Here is a 14,841-nt window from a genome sequence, read left to right as displayed (position 1 = left end):
GTAGTAGTAATAACTATGGGGATCCCCTAACTTTTTATGCAGTTAATTTATTAAATACTTTGGTTTTTCAAAACTAATGACATTTCTTTCAGCCTCAGTCGTGAACATGCTAAACTAAGATGGTTAACAAGGTACAAATGATCTTTGACAACAGCATTTACAGCAGCTCAAAGCACCACTGTGATTAAGTACAGTCTTACAGAGCCGGTAGTGTGACTATAGACCCTTAGTCTTGTTTTTAACCCTTTGATGAAATGCAAACTGTGACTCCTGTGCAAAGCAGGCTGAAGAAGCTTTAGCGAGTGATAACCAGGTAGGACAAGTAGAGGAAGGGCGATTGCCACATTGGCAATCGCATAAAGAACCATTAGACACTGTCATCTCGCCCCCTAAGGATGACTAATGTCCCCCTTCCAACCGCTCTTCTCACACACACACACACACACACACACACACACACACACACACACACACACACACACACACACACACACACACACACACAAGCAACTACCCCATCTCTTTTCACTAATAAACATGCTTGGCCTCTCTCTATCCCTCGGTTTGTGACCTGACTTTGGACCTTAACACCACCACAGACCACTGTTTCTGAGACCTGGCCTACACTTAACCAAGCACCTCCAGACAAAGAACTGCCACCCCCTCTTTGCACCTGAGCCTAGCCCCTCCATCATGCTCCCTCTCTGGGCTTGACTGGGCCAGTCAGGGGGCAGGTGCCTCCCCTCCCTTCCTTTGATTGATCCCCTCTCTCCATCATTTATTCCCTTCGTCTGCCTCTGACACACGTGTCAAAGGCAACACACCAGCCTGATGGATAGGCCTGTTTATGGATGCCAGTCTGCCTGGTAGGCTACTGATATTACAATCAGCACCTGTGTACCTGCTGTTCACACAAGCCTCTGTTATTCAGCTGAGGTCAGAGAGACACCCGGCTCCAATTGAAAGATCGATGTCCAGCCCAGCATATTGGAAATTGGAATTGTAAATGTGGTCTTGTTTTGGCAGAAAGGTCTGTGCTGCCTTTCAGATGATAAAACTAGATCCATATGTTGAAGAATTTGAGTAAATATGTGGGTTGTTGAGCTTCTTTTAATCTTTTTTTAATCCTAGAAGGCCTCATAAATACAAAGGCAACATGACAGGACTAGGACATAATATTTATTATAGCTGTTAATTTCTGTTGTTAAAAGAAATCAGGAGTAGTCCTAACCAGATGCATGTGTTTTTAGAAGGTAAGCCGATAGCATTGATGTGCACTCTGTGTAAAGACATCTCATGTGCCGGAGAGCAGAATGGTACATTGCTGAATTCTGGTGCCTCCATTGCCATTTTGGTTAATGACCCATCCAGTCTGGTTGAAATGGCACATCCATAGGGACATTCTGCAGATTACTTACTCATCCAAGACTCCTTTCTAGCAGACATCAGCACAACAGAGCTTTACTTCTGCTCCGTAGAAGCAAGACTGTAGAATAAGATACAGTACTGTATAAACAAAAAGCAATTCTAATACACAGATGATATTTAATACTATAAAGTCAAATCAAAGGATAGTTTTGTTGTTGTGACTTTTCTAAACCTCTCATCATCTTTTTTTAACATCTCAATAATAAAAGATGATGCACTTCAAATTTGTTCCACACCAGCAATCACATTCATAATAAATCTGTATAGTAACAAATTAAATGCTGAGGCCAAGTAAATTGTCTGAACCTTTATCAATAATTACTCTTTAAAGATGCACAAACTGTATGTAATGTGAAAGGGGGCACTTGTTGTTACCAACCCAAAGATATTTACGTAATTAACACTGCAGTTCTCAGCTTTACGGAGTGTTTTCAGTTTAAAAAAAAAGTCAAGTTTAAGCTTCTTTCAGCTAATGGTTTTGCTCTTATATCTTGAAACTTGTTTTGGTTCATTCTCATTGCTCTTATGAAATGGCAAAAATGACAGGACTAGGACTGCCTGCTGCCTAAACTGCAAACAAAGTTGCGTGAACTAAAGAGACCAACTGGTAAACAAAGTGTAACATTTAGCAGCTTGAGCCAGATATTTCCTTAAGGATAACAAAAGACCAAAAATGAGCTACAAGGAGAGTCAATATTGAACTTGCATTAGTCAGGTGGCCAAAGCACAACTGCAAATGGATGCTAATGTTGCTCCATGTTTGCTGGATATGCAATTAACTTGCTAATATGTTTGATTTAACAACTTTATAAGGTGATAATGTTTTTAAAGCCTGTTCTGCCTAAAATAATCAATTATTTCTGCCTTTAGGCACGTCAAGTCAGTTTTATTTATAGAGCTGAAAATCACAAATTACAGTCTGTACAGCATACGACACCCAGGGACCACAATGGAAATAAGTCTTTGGGCTTTATTGTGTCATCCCTGACTATGTATTTAAATGTATGACAAAGAGTACTGTTTCATATTTTATATTTAAGCGGTCAAATAAAATCAATCAATCAAACTCTATTCTTAGACCTCTGATCGGATAAACTCCACCCACCAAAAAACCCTCTACTACGAAGAAACTAGAGATCAACTACAACCAAATAGGGCGTAGATTGTAGAGAGACATCACATCTGAGTGAATCTTGTTGTACTTCATTTGTATTTTATTGAGTATTGAAAATGCTCACTAATATAATTCACTGTATTACAGTAGTAACTCAAAATGCTTGTCGCTGATAAACCTGTAGCTCCAATTGACTCACCTTCAAATTCTCAAAAATCTCCACAGCCGTTCCTTTATACAAATCCCATTCTCTCCCTCTTCTTTTGCTTGGGACAACCAACCCCAAATTCCCCATGAGGGGTGTACTTTTCACCCCACACCCACTTAAGCTGGTGACAATAGGCGGATTAGAAAAGAATTTACTTCAGCGAAGCCTCGCACCAACTCCAAAAAAAAAAAGCCTATCCATCCCTAAATGGCAAAATGAGAGATTGAAGGAAAGCGGGGAGAATGCGATAGGAGCCGGTCAGCGATCTTAACCTGTCTGATGTTTGCCATGGCAGCTTATAGGGGAGTGGAGGGCCAATGGCATTGAGGCTAAAACACCTCCTGCGCTTCAGTGGTGGCTCTGGGCTGTCTCCTTGATTTTCTGAATATCCGTGAAAAGCATATGCATTCTTTTACTCCTTATCCTGATCTGCAAGTGTTTAGTGATGAGCATGACAAATCAAGGAACGTATTTAAGCTCTTTCAGTGCACTCTCAACAGGTGCCCTGCAATACTATTAAGGTCTCATATGTAGCTGCTGGTTTCTTAGGAGGGCATTTTATATGCACCATATCCTAGTGCAAAGCTGAGCTTTGTTTGTATTGCTGTGTTTATGATGCTGTGATATCGATGTCCAATTAAAGAGTATGTATTAAGTTAACTCTAGTTTTATGTGCACTGTGTGTACCATGACGTTTCTTTACTGCACTGTCCAAAATGATATAGGTTTGATAAACGTGCATTGTGAGAATGCAAAGACAGCAGAGAGGATTTTCTCAATTTGTGGATGTCTGCTGCATTTCACACCCCTCTTGCCTTTACTTATGTGGCCTTATCCATCCTTTGTTCCCCATCACCTTTGAGCCACTAACTCTGCCCTTTGTGGCCCCAGTCTAAGCTGTGATAGGGTACAAAAAGGAAGCGCTGATCTTAAATATTGAAGAAAAAAAAAAATAGCAGAGCTATTTTATATATATCTCTGAATGCTTTCTCTGTGTAATCTGCCAAAATACGCAAGACTTTGTTGTTAAAAAAGGCTCACGTTGTCTTATTTACTGAGGGTTTTGGCTCGTCATATTTTCATGTTTATGTATATCCCTACTAGTACTGACACCATTAGTGTTTAGTATTGCCGCTTTAGTATCTTATGTGCCCTTTTGAGGGTTTCGTCCTCACAGCTTATGCCCAAAGGCTGAATGTTTAATGAGTTAATGCACTGAAGTCTTCACTTCTCTACCAATTAACCCCAAGACCACTGCAGCATTTTCCTAAACCCACACAAGACCTTTTTTTATTGTTCCCATTTCAAAAAGGCTAAGCAGCCAAGGAAATGAAAGGAGAAAAGGCAAACCTGTTAGCAAACAGTGAAAAGGGCCCAAAAGGGGTTTAATCCTTATTAGGCCAAATTCAGACTAAGTGGCCCCACAGATCCCTTCAAAGAGGACTTTCTTCAAGGAGTGCAAACTCTTACTGGGTGACGTTTGGGACCGAATGCTTTGAGCCTTCAGGCTCCATAACCTACACTTGCTGCAAGCTGGGCTTGTTTATTTAGCTTTAATTCTCTCACACTCCTGCGCAGCTTTTTAGTTGTGTTTATTTTTTTTGACCTTGTAGTTTGTTTGACTTCCCTCGAGGCAAATGGGCCTTTATGTGTGACCAGTGATTACATCTTGAATTAGTTACATGACGGTAGAACAATTGTGCCTATCCGTCATTGGTGGACGCAAATGGTCTTGACTACTTATATTGAAGCCTGTTGACAATGCATCCAATAGTCTATAAGCATTGTCTGTTCCTAATTATACATTCTAGCTATAATGGACACTATATGTTGACTGCTTATTATTGTTATTAAAGCGATAGTTTGAAGTTTGGAAAAGTGAGCTCATTCACTTTCTTGGTGAGAGTTAGATGAGAAGACCAATACAACTCTTAGATATTGGAGTGGTATCAATCTTTTTGTCAACTAAGGGCAACAATAAATAGCTAATTTTTACAAAATGTTGAAGTAATAAAAAAAAAAAAAAAAGGAAGTTTCTTTGGATTTTGGTAACCTGACTGTTCATTGGTCTACAGTCAGGTATATCACTTTGATACCTTTTTTATATTTTCACTGCTTGCCCAGCCACACTGCTTCCATAGTTCAACAGTCATGGAGCACATGACTAGACAGAGATGGTGTCGAGGCCGGTCGGTTAAATCCTACTCTTGCTGAGGCACAAAGGCTACAGGATAACTGCTGTAGTGTGAAAGTAGAGTCATGTGGCTGCGCTGTCTTAAAGTCAAATGATTCCAGACTCTTGCTGTGAGGCAGCATTGTTTTCCTCTTGAATGACTTGCCTATTTCCCCCAAACGCAGCCTCCAAACACCTACTCACCAACCATACACCTTCGGTTCTGTAATGGCTTTTGATTGAAATACATTCTCTTTCAAGAAATCTTTACAGTAAAATTATGTTGATGCATCTTTCTGTCCCTCTTTCCAGTACAGTACTCTCATTCGTCCTCCTTTTTTTTTTTTTTTGGCCATCACTCAATCTCAAAAGCAAAATCTGTCTTAATTGGCTCCAGAGGGCTCTTGGAGGCTTTGTGTCAACGGTGATGAGGGTCCTGATTGGTCCAGAGGCACAGGCAGCCAACAGACCCTTGTTAGTGAGTCGGGGCCCTTTGCTTGCTCGTTAGTCCGATGAACTCATTTACTGATGGGGAGGGGGTGACAAGGCCTTGTTTACCAGGGTGGAACAAGAGGATGGTGGGGGTTGAGTTGAGTGGGGGAGGAGGCGAACAAGTATATGGGTAAGGAATAGTGAGAAGAAGCTTATTAGAGTTGTAAACTCTGGTATGTTTGTGAATGCACCAGTTGAAGAGTGTCAGAAAGTCCTTAAATGTCCACTTGTGTTTGCCTGTGACTTCATTCTCATTTGCCACTGCAGTAAAATGGCCGGCAGCGTCTCGGTCCACTGAAACTCTGGTTATTGTAGATGGCTTGATTCTGTAGTCAGTCAAGTGAGGAAGAGTCACAAAGAGCATGGCACTGATGTAACTATAAGCAGTGCTTTACTTTGTGACTTTGAATAAGAAAAAAGGTGGAGTCTCGTTTAATTATTACAAGTTGTCGGAATCTGCAACCTCAGTCCATTGTTTGCATGTAAAAGTCATTTTAGTAGTGAGTGTAGAGGAGTGTGCACGTAGACAGGGTTTGGGAAATGAAAAGCAATAAGCAACTCTACAAGCTGATAAGTCCACAGGTTTTTTTTTTTTTTTTTTTTAATGAATTCTATCAAGTTCTCCCAATACCGCTTGTCCCTCGTCTCCGTTTTGATGTTGATGGATCACCTCTCTTCCTCCCGCTCATTAATTTCATCACCTTATCTCCCACACCACTTCATTTGACCAAAAGGTAATAATAAATTCCTCATCCATTATCCTTTAACTGAGGCAGCCATGCGGAAATACTTAATAACAGGCAACAAATTGAACTTCAATCACCTAATTTTCCTTCAAGGATGCACATCACATTAAACTAAACGAGTAAATGTGCATACACCACTTATCAAACGGTGTGTGTGTGTCCAGTTTTTAACGATTTCTTTTACAAAAACGACACTTGGTGTTAAAATTGTCATTTTTCAAATTTTTATGACAAATAAGGATTTACTTATTTACTATTGCTAATTGGCTGTGGCTTCTATCGCTTCAACTCAAGTGTCTTATCAGCCCAAAAACACACACACACACACACACACACACACACACACACAGCTTGGCAACAGCCTAACTCCTCTAATTCAGCACAGTTTCAATTACATTTCCTCCGTGTCACCATGTTCCTCCACTTGGCTTTACCCATGTTTCTGAAGAGGCAGTGGTTGGTAAAGGAACCTGTGTTTGTGACAGAAAGGGGGTGATAGAGAGGGTTCACTGGCAAGGACTGTCTGTGAGATTCAGCTGTGTGTGTGTGTGTGTGTGTGTGTGTGTGTGTGTGTGTGTGTGTGTGTGTGTGCGTGCGTGCGTGCGCGGTTACGCACCACAGCCACAGTCACCCAGCCCCTCTTCATGTGTCCCTCTTCATTCCGCTGTCTTTTGGGCATCTGACAAAGACAAACGACAGTGCTTCAGAAATGAGCAGCCGCCCGGCGCACAAACAGGTTGAAAGAGGAGGAGGGAGAGATGGAGAAAGAAAAGCATCGCAATCAAGACTAGTTCCTTTGTTTTCTGTTTGGCTGTGTCCTCTCGCGTGACGCTTTGAAATTGATCTCGGGACACAGCAGACCTGAATCCATGGATAATGTTCCACTTGAAATGAAACATCAATAAAACTGTGCTTTACACTCAACCAGTCACATTGACGTAAAAGCTCCTGGTCCTTTTTTGTGTTCCCTTTATGGAATCTTCTGTCGTCTTCTCAAACTCAATCATTTCATTTTTGTAATAATTTTTTTAATCCAAACAATCCTTTTTTGTTCAGATAGTAAAATGTAAATGTGCTGACCTGAGTCTGGCTTTGGTGTTCCTCTTCTGCTTCTGTAGCAATCTCGTCTCTTTTGAGCCTGACTGATCCAGTTCCACCATTACTATTTATCACAGAGGAAGCTGGTGCAGCCATAACTCCAGCTCGGACAATAACCTCCACACCATTGTAATTTGTCCAGACATGGTCAGAACGACGAGAACATTACTGCACGGATAGTTTGTCACGTTCCTTGTCACCCACTCAGCTTTTTCATCTGCAAGGGAAAGGGCGCCGCCGATAGGGACAATGATCTCGGGAAAATAGAGTGCTATTTACAGCATTCCAGGAGATTCATCGGCCCAGAGACAGATATGATATCCTGCTGCCTCCGCTGCTGTCATATCTATCTGTGGAATCAGAGACTGCAACTTTATCACTGCAGCCCTGGGCATCTACTTGACATCCATCGTGAGGTCTATCAGTGTACTCCTGGGGATGAAATGAGTCAACCACTCCCTTTTTTGGAGGTGAAAGGTTATTCTCCAAGCATCCACTCATCATACATCTGAATACAGGAATTTCATTTTTAATCAGATAGAAGCAGAGAAGCTGTTTCTTTGAAGAACTTGAGATAAAATAGTATCAATAGTGTTGGTTGGTGATGATATGTACTAGGATTTCAGTAGTCTATATCATGACATTCCACTTCCGTGATTGCTATTGTTCTGCCAGAAATTCCACCGGTTTTCGGATGTCCGTTACCTCCCGCTTTCTTTGTGTTTTAATTTTAAACTCCGGTGGATTTCTGAGGACTATGGTTAAATGCTCCTCAGATCTCTGCAGGGTAAATCCAGACCGCTAGCTAGACTATCTGTCCAATGAGTGTTCTGGTGAACGACTAAAACAACTTTTAAACGTACACGTTCCACCAAAACAAGTTTCTTCCTGAGGCTATTTTGCAGCGGCATCGCGAATCCGCCCGGCGTTTAGCGCCGCTCAAGACTGTGATTGGTTAAAAGAAATGCCAATACACCAGAGCACACGTTTCTGCAATTCCAGATTCCTGTGTGGACTAGCCAGACCCAACTTCGCAGTGCTGTGGAGGAAGGTCTGGCAATGAGAGACTAGGATTTCAGTAGCGTTCTTGACAAGCTAATCTGAAAGCTGTTTGTCAGCTAAATTCAATCGCATTAACTCACAACAGGCTTAGTTATGTACCTAACAGTCTATATAAAGACTATTATATAGTTAAAAAAATGCATACTTCCAATATACAAATCCTATATGTGGAAACAAATCTCATGACATGATCATATCTTAAAATATCTATGCTGTGCATGTTCTCTAAATACTATTGTGTTTATGAATGTTGAATTAGCAGGTCAAACGCCTGTTAAGATTTCTTCTTTTCCTTTGCTCCGTTGAGCCTGTGCCTCCTAAACTCGCTAATTAACAGGTTATATCACTTTGTTTGTTTAATCCGCACAAAAAAAACAGAAGTATAGCAACAATGGATTTTGTTACCTTTGGACAGACTAGCTGTTTCCAGTCTTTCTGCAAAGCTAAGTAAGCCGGCTGCTGGCTGTAACTTTATATTTGCTGTACAGACAGGAGAGTTACTACTATATCTGAAATTAACATCTTTGCTTTAAGGGTTTTCTTTTCACTTCTTGCAGTAGTTTACCTTATAAAATACATTTTCCTTGATGATAAAAAATGGTGTTTGCTGTTGAGTGCTGCACTATTGTTGCGATAGGGTTGGCTACTGGCTGACGGTGACTGATATAGCCATCTTGAGCCCCTGTTAAGGAAGATAGGAGGCTGGCGGTTGCAGCCCCAGCCAGCTTCTCCAAGCCACTAATCCACATTTAATTGAACTCCAGAGACTTTGAAGTGAGTCTATGATGCAGGCAGATCTTATTCCTCATAGAGACAACGAGGGAGAGGCTGTTCTCTGGCTGGCAAAGGCCTCAGCTGGTCCCCTCTGCTGTCCCCCGCCTTTAATGAGCTCCTTTAACTTAACAGTCTTGTCCGAGCTTGCTAGCTCACATTTGAATATTTCTGATTAATAACACAGCCTCTGAACCGTGCTGTGACAACCTTAAAGTGTCCCTTTTACCTTTCTGCCACCTCCCTGTACGCCCCCTGTCAGCAGACGCCTTTGAAAGTAAAAGCAGAGGTTGAAACAAACGCCTAGTTAACAAAGCAGTGCTCAGTAGGTTAGTAGCAAATCTAAATGCCGTATTAGTAGGAGTACAAATCTCAGGGGCAGGGCCAAGCATCTGGGTCTGTCAGGCACTGTGGCAGCCATCAGAACAAGCCACTCTGACAGCTACCGCAATCTCCATGGGGACCGATTAAGCTCAGCTCATCGAAGCCTTTTTAAAAAAGAAATCTGGATCAAGCTAACATAATATTGTTTGACCCCTGTGTCAATTTCTGCTATGGAAATAAAGAAAAAGTCTAATCAGATGGTGAGCATAAAATAGGCTCTTAACCTCATCCTTGTCACATCAAACCATTACTGTATATCACAACAATATTTCTTTTGTTTCTTATATGTATATTGTCATTTTCTCTTCACCTGTATGCTGGGATATGGATTACCTTTTAGTGAACTAAACGCTTCCTTCACTCCTTTCAGCTGAATAGCGCCCATTCTCTCGCTGAAGGGATCTCTTTTTCATTGAGGCTGATCAATATAAGACATTAATCGTGCTGTTCAGGCCGTCGTGCCATCACTGTGTGAAAAATGAACTAACCTCGCCTCCTGTCTGCGCTTCTTCCCTTCCTCTGGTCTCTTTCTTTTTAAAATGTCCTTTCTTTATTCCATTTTCATTATCCCCTTTGAATTCAACCCCCGTGCCTTTTTTCTCTCTTTTCCTATCCTGTCTCCCAGATTCTAGCCTATACAGAAGGGCTTCATGGAAAATGGTTGTTCACAGAGATCCGCGCTGTCTTTACCAGACGCTACCTACTGCAGAATACTGCTCTGGAAATCTTCATGGCCAACAGAAGTAAGACAACACCTGATAATTACCGTTTCAGGTCACCATTTTATGCCACATAAGGAATATGAAAATAGTCCTTGATATGATATAATAAAAAAGACGTTTTTCTGTGCCTCTCCACAGCGGCAGTCATGTTCAACTTCCCAGATGCAGCCACGGTCAAGAAGGTGGTCCACAGTCTTCCTCGTGTTGGGGTTGGCACGAACTTTGGCCTTCCACAGACCAGGTGAGATTCGCAGCTAAACACAGAAATGCACAACAAGTCTCTTTGTGTGCTTTCTAAACATTCTCTGCAGGCCTGTGTGCAACACATACAGCACCACATCTGAACAGATCCGAATATTAAGGGTATTGAAAGACAATGGTGGATGGAGGGCGTGCAACGGCATTAAAGAGCATTCACGTTGTTGTTACTTACATGTTACATACACGATAAACCTCCAAACTAAATGTTCTCCCTCCCTTTCTTGCTGTCACATGCACACAGGGGTTTGGTCACTGATGGGTCCCGTCTCTCCCACTGCCTCCTCACACCCCCAAACATAATTGGCTTCACACAAACACAGTCCAGTTCATTTATTTATTTCCATCAGTGTGAAGCAAATAGTTGGTTGTAAGCCTGCAGGGCACAGCCCTCCCTCGCCCTCCCTCACATCATGTCTGCTCTGTGTCCGGCCAGCGCTGAAGCAAAGCCCAACCCAGCTGCTGGCGTGTGTGTTCCCACACGCCAGCAGTTCCTTAGTGCCCAGGAAGTCTTAGTGTATGATGCCTTTCATGGCATATTTTAATTATGTGACACAATTTAGCTAAAGTTTTTAGTTTGATACATTAAATGGTGGTAAAGGTATAATTAAGTCAGTTTTATTTATATAACCCACAATCACAAATTTGCCTAGGACACCTTCTATCCTTAGACCCTTGATTTGGCTAAGGAAAAAAAAACAAAGAAACCTCCACTGTTTTGGGTAAAAGTTTGCATAAAAATATACACAGTAACTGCAGGTTTCTGTAAGTTAGACTAAAGAGTCCAAACCAAATTCAAAGTATAAATCGTTCCCATATTGGGATTTGTTTCAGTTTCATACTGCATATTGTGAAATTCTGTCTTTCTGGTGGGATGCGTGAATATTCGGGGAGGTAACGTGTGAGACAGGAAGATTTAGGATCTGTGGGAAATGTTTTCTCAATGTTGGGAAACAAAAAATGCTGCATGTAGCAATAGTAACAGTGAACAATGAAGTCTATGTAATGAGTCTGAGTAAGAAAGTGCGCCCAGTAATGAGTCAGTGTGGATGTAGGACACACACCCACACCCACACACACACACACACACAGATTTTGGGTGAGAGATTTGTGTGTGTGTTTGTGTTGGGCTCATTAATCAAGCTAGTTTGCAGGCCAGGTTACACCTCACCTCTTTGACCTGAGGATAGCTGTACAGGGGGCACACACACACACACACACACACACACACACACACACACCAGCACAGCACAAATTAGTTTAATGTCCAGAGTGCCATGACAATAATTGCACAACCACACGTCATTATCCATGTAATATGGTTGCTCATAATTGGATATAATCCTTCTGCTTTTAAAATTTTTTGCCCATATCAAGCAACCTCTGTCTTCTCTCCTCTCTGTGTTTACATTTCATTGTGACGTGATCTACGAGAGATAAAAAGAAAATGTAGACACCTACACATAAAGTATGTTATTGCACGTCATTGCTTGGGGACAATACAGAATATAAAGAATAGCGTGTCTTGTAGTACACTTGTGTTTAGAGAGTCATATATATTTTTCTTTTTTTTTTTTTTTACTTTTGAGAGGTCTAATGACTATAATCTCACACCCTGACAGTGATTAATTCCATCATTTTCCTTTGTTTTAATTGGATTGGGGGTCATTTGTTTTAGTCCTATTGCATACATCATGCCCTGAGCTCTGTGTGTGCGCACATGCACGCAAATATGTGTAGTCAAACCAATTTATTGCATATTTGTCTTCATAATTAGCAAGACTGTAAGTTCAAAAGATTTTTCATATAATGACATTTGTATTGCAAAAGTCTAATAAGCCCAAGGCTTTTTTTTTTTTTTTTTTTTTCCGGTCTGTTAATTGCTGTTCTTGTGATGTGGTGACTGACTTTGTCTTTGTACTACTCCACACTACTGTATGTGTTACCAGGACCAGAAACACTTAAATGGCAAACAAGTGTTTTACTATCTTTTTCTCTTTGTAGACGTATCTCTCTGGCCACACCAAAGCAGCTATTCAAGGCATCCAACATGACCCAGCGCTGGCAACGCCGTGAGATCTCCAACTTTGAATACCTCATCTTTCTCAACACCATCTCTGGTGAGGACACCACCTACCACCTGCGCGATGTTATTGCAGATTGTGGCACACACCTGCCAATAGAGGAAATGTACACAGAAAACATTTTTAATGTTGTTAATCCTTGATGCCATGATTTGTATAATCTTTGTCACTTTCTCTTTTCTCACTTTCTTTCCTTCCACCAGGTCGGACCTATAATGACCTAAACCAGTACCCGGTCTTCCCCTGGGTTATCACCAACTACGACTCAGAGGAACTTGACCTCACTCTGCCCAGCAACTTCAGAGATCTGTCCAAGGTAAGACTCTTTAGAGAGAGGAAGTGTGTGTGTGTGTGTGTGTGTGTGTGTGTGTGTGTGTGTGTGTGTGTGTGTGTGTGTGTGTGTGTGTGTGTGTGTGTGTGTGTGTGTGTGTGTGTGTGTGTGTGTGTGTGTGTGTGTGTGTGTGTGTGTGTGTGTGTGTGTGTGTGTGTGTGTGAGTCCATTTTGTTGCCATATAATTGCCATTGATCATAGATTAGTGAACCAGCTCTTTAATCACTGGTGGCTGATTGCTATCTTTTCACAGGTGTAGCTCTGTCCTCATTCAATATCTCAAATAGTTGGTTGTTTAGGTCTCAGAGGACTACAAGTTACTGCAAATTTAAAAAAAAAAATTGAAAACACAGTTTCTGGTAAATTACTGGGATAATCTTTTGGGCACCTCTAGTGATTTTCACGATTTACACATGCAGCCGCATTCAGCAGCATTTCTGCCATGTGCCTTTTCCCACTTGCCATGGTAATGCTAGAATAGATGGGGGCAGGGACAGCCCAACAGTGCTTGTCCCTGCAGTGCTCCACAGCTACAGTATACCAGCATCTTCCCTGGAATGTTACCAGGTCCTGAGTTAGGAAATTGGTGGCACAGATTTCCTTGCATATTGTTCCATGCTCCCATTTACACATGACCCTATGCAGGAAAATGCCCCTGCACATGAAAGGGGCTTGGATCCAGTAGTTTGCTCACTTTCATTTTTTAAAATTGTGTTAATACTGTGACCCAAAATTGCAGCTGATATACATCACAGATAATCAGTATGATTAATTGTTTACGTGTGTGTGTTAGTTGAGTTAGCCCTGCCTTGCTGCAGTCAAAGCAGATTTTAACTACGCATTTTCTCTTTTTGTGACTCCCATTTTCTGGTTTAGCTATCGTATTCGGCCCGTAATTCAAACTTTGTAATTGAATTCTTTCAAGTCTGACCTTCTGCAACACCCCAGGAAGTGAAGTAATGCTCCCTGGTAGCTCCAGGCATCAAGTGATTGGGCTTAAAACAATGAAACCTGCCCTGAGATGCTCCCTGGCACATAAATACACACACTCACATTGCTAAAACTGCTAAAAAGATTCTCCCCCATGTTGTAAGTAGACATGCAATTATTTACTTGCATGAACTCCCTGTCTTTTCCACACATACAGAATAAAAGGTGAAGAACCTACTCCTACTACTTGCCAGCTCCCCTCGTTGTACTGAACATCAGCTGTGTGTAATGTTGTCCAGTGGTGGGAGGACAGAGGATTAGTTTTAGAGTGAGATGATTGAGCGACTGTCTAGCTGCTGGACCTAAAATGACTGAATAAATCAGCCATGGAAACAAAAAGGCATGTGTTAATGGACGTTGGAGGAAATGCATTTCACAGTTACATTTGAGGGCATTTATTCAGGTCCTGAGAGCATCCCATGTTCATGCAGGGTGAGGGAGAGGTGGAGGTGGGACGGAATGGAACATATTACAGTAAGGCATGTTAAAACCAAAAACAGAATTGCGTTTTTTTTTTTTTTTAAACGCAAGTGGCTGTGTTGGTGAGTTGCTGTAGGCCTGGATGAGACAATCAAATATCAGGGAAGTCCAATTTGTGTAATACATCCATGTCTTTAGAGGCTTATTGAATGCCAAAAATACTGCACGGCAGTTTACAACACTATGAGACAAGATTTTGCAACTCCAGATTTATTTTTTTATTATTTTTATCCTTCGTCATAACAGTAGCATTATGATGTTTTATGTTACAAAGTAACAATAGGAATGCATGCTTGCATGTATTTTACAGTGCATTGCCTAATGATGTTGCACTGCGTTTAGGCAAAAGTTGAGCCATGTCCAACTATTTTGACAGAAATCCCAGTGTTTATTCTGCCAGGGCCCTCTGTTCTCACCCTGTTGAGTGCTTTTGTCAGTCTGAACATGGCCATAGCTCCCTGTCACAAAACTATATATGATAGCAAGTAGGGCTGGGCGAT

General features: G+C 41.5%; 1 protein-coding gene across 1 annotated transcript in view; it reads left to right on the top strand.

The window, feature by feature from the left end:
• lrba (LPS-responsive vesicle trafficking, beach and anchor containing) overlaps nucleotides 1–14,841 on the top strand; it is a 194,805-nt gene that overhangs the window by 128,253 nt on the left and 51,711 nt on the right. Inside the window, exons 41-44 of the mRNA XM_028592089.1 lie at nucleotides 10,102–10,219; nucleotides 10,337–10,439; nucleotides 12,461–12,576; nucleotides 12,744–12,856. Of these exons, the coding sequence (XP_028447890.1) occupies nucleotides 10,102–10,219; nucleotides 10,337–10,439; nucleotides 12,461–12,576; nucleotides 12,744–12,856 (450 nt within the window). The remainder of the gene's footprint in view (nucleotides 1–10,101; nucleotides 10,220–10,336; nucleotides 10,440–12,460; nucleotides 12,577–12,743; nucleotides 12,857–14,841) is intronic.

This window comes from Perca flavescens, chromosome 2 (assembly GCF_004354835.1).
Source record: "Perca flavescens isolate YP-PL-M2 chromosome 2, PFLA_1.0, whole genome shotgun sequence".
Lineage (NCBI taxonomy): Eukaryota > Metazoa > Chordata > Actinopteri > Perciformes > Percidae > Perca > Perca flavescens.
The sequence above is the reverse complement of the archived record's forward strand: the minus strand, read 5'-3'. Positions and strand labels throughout refer to the sequence as shown.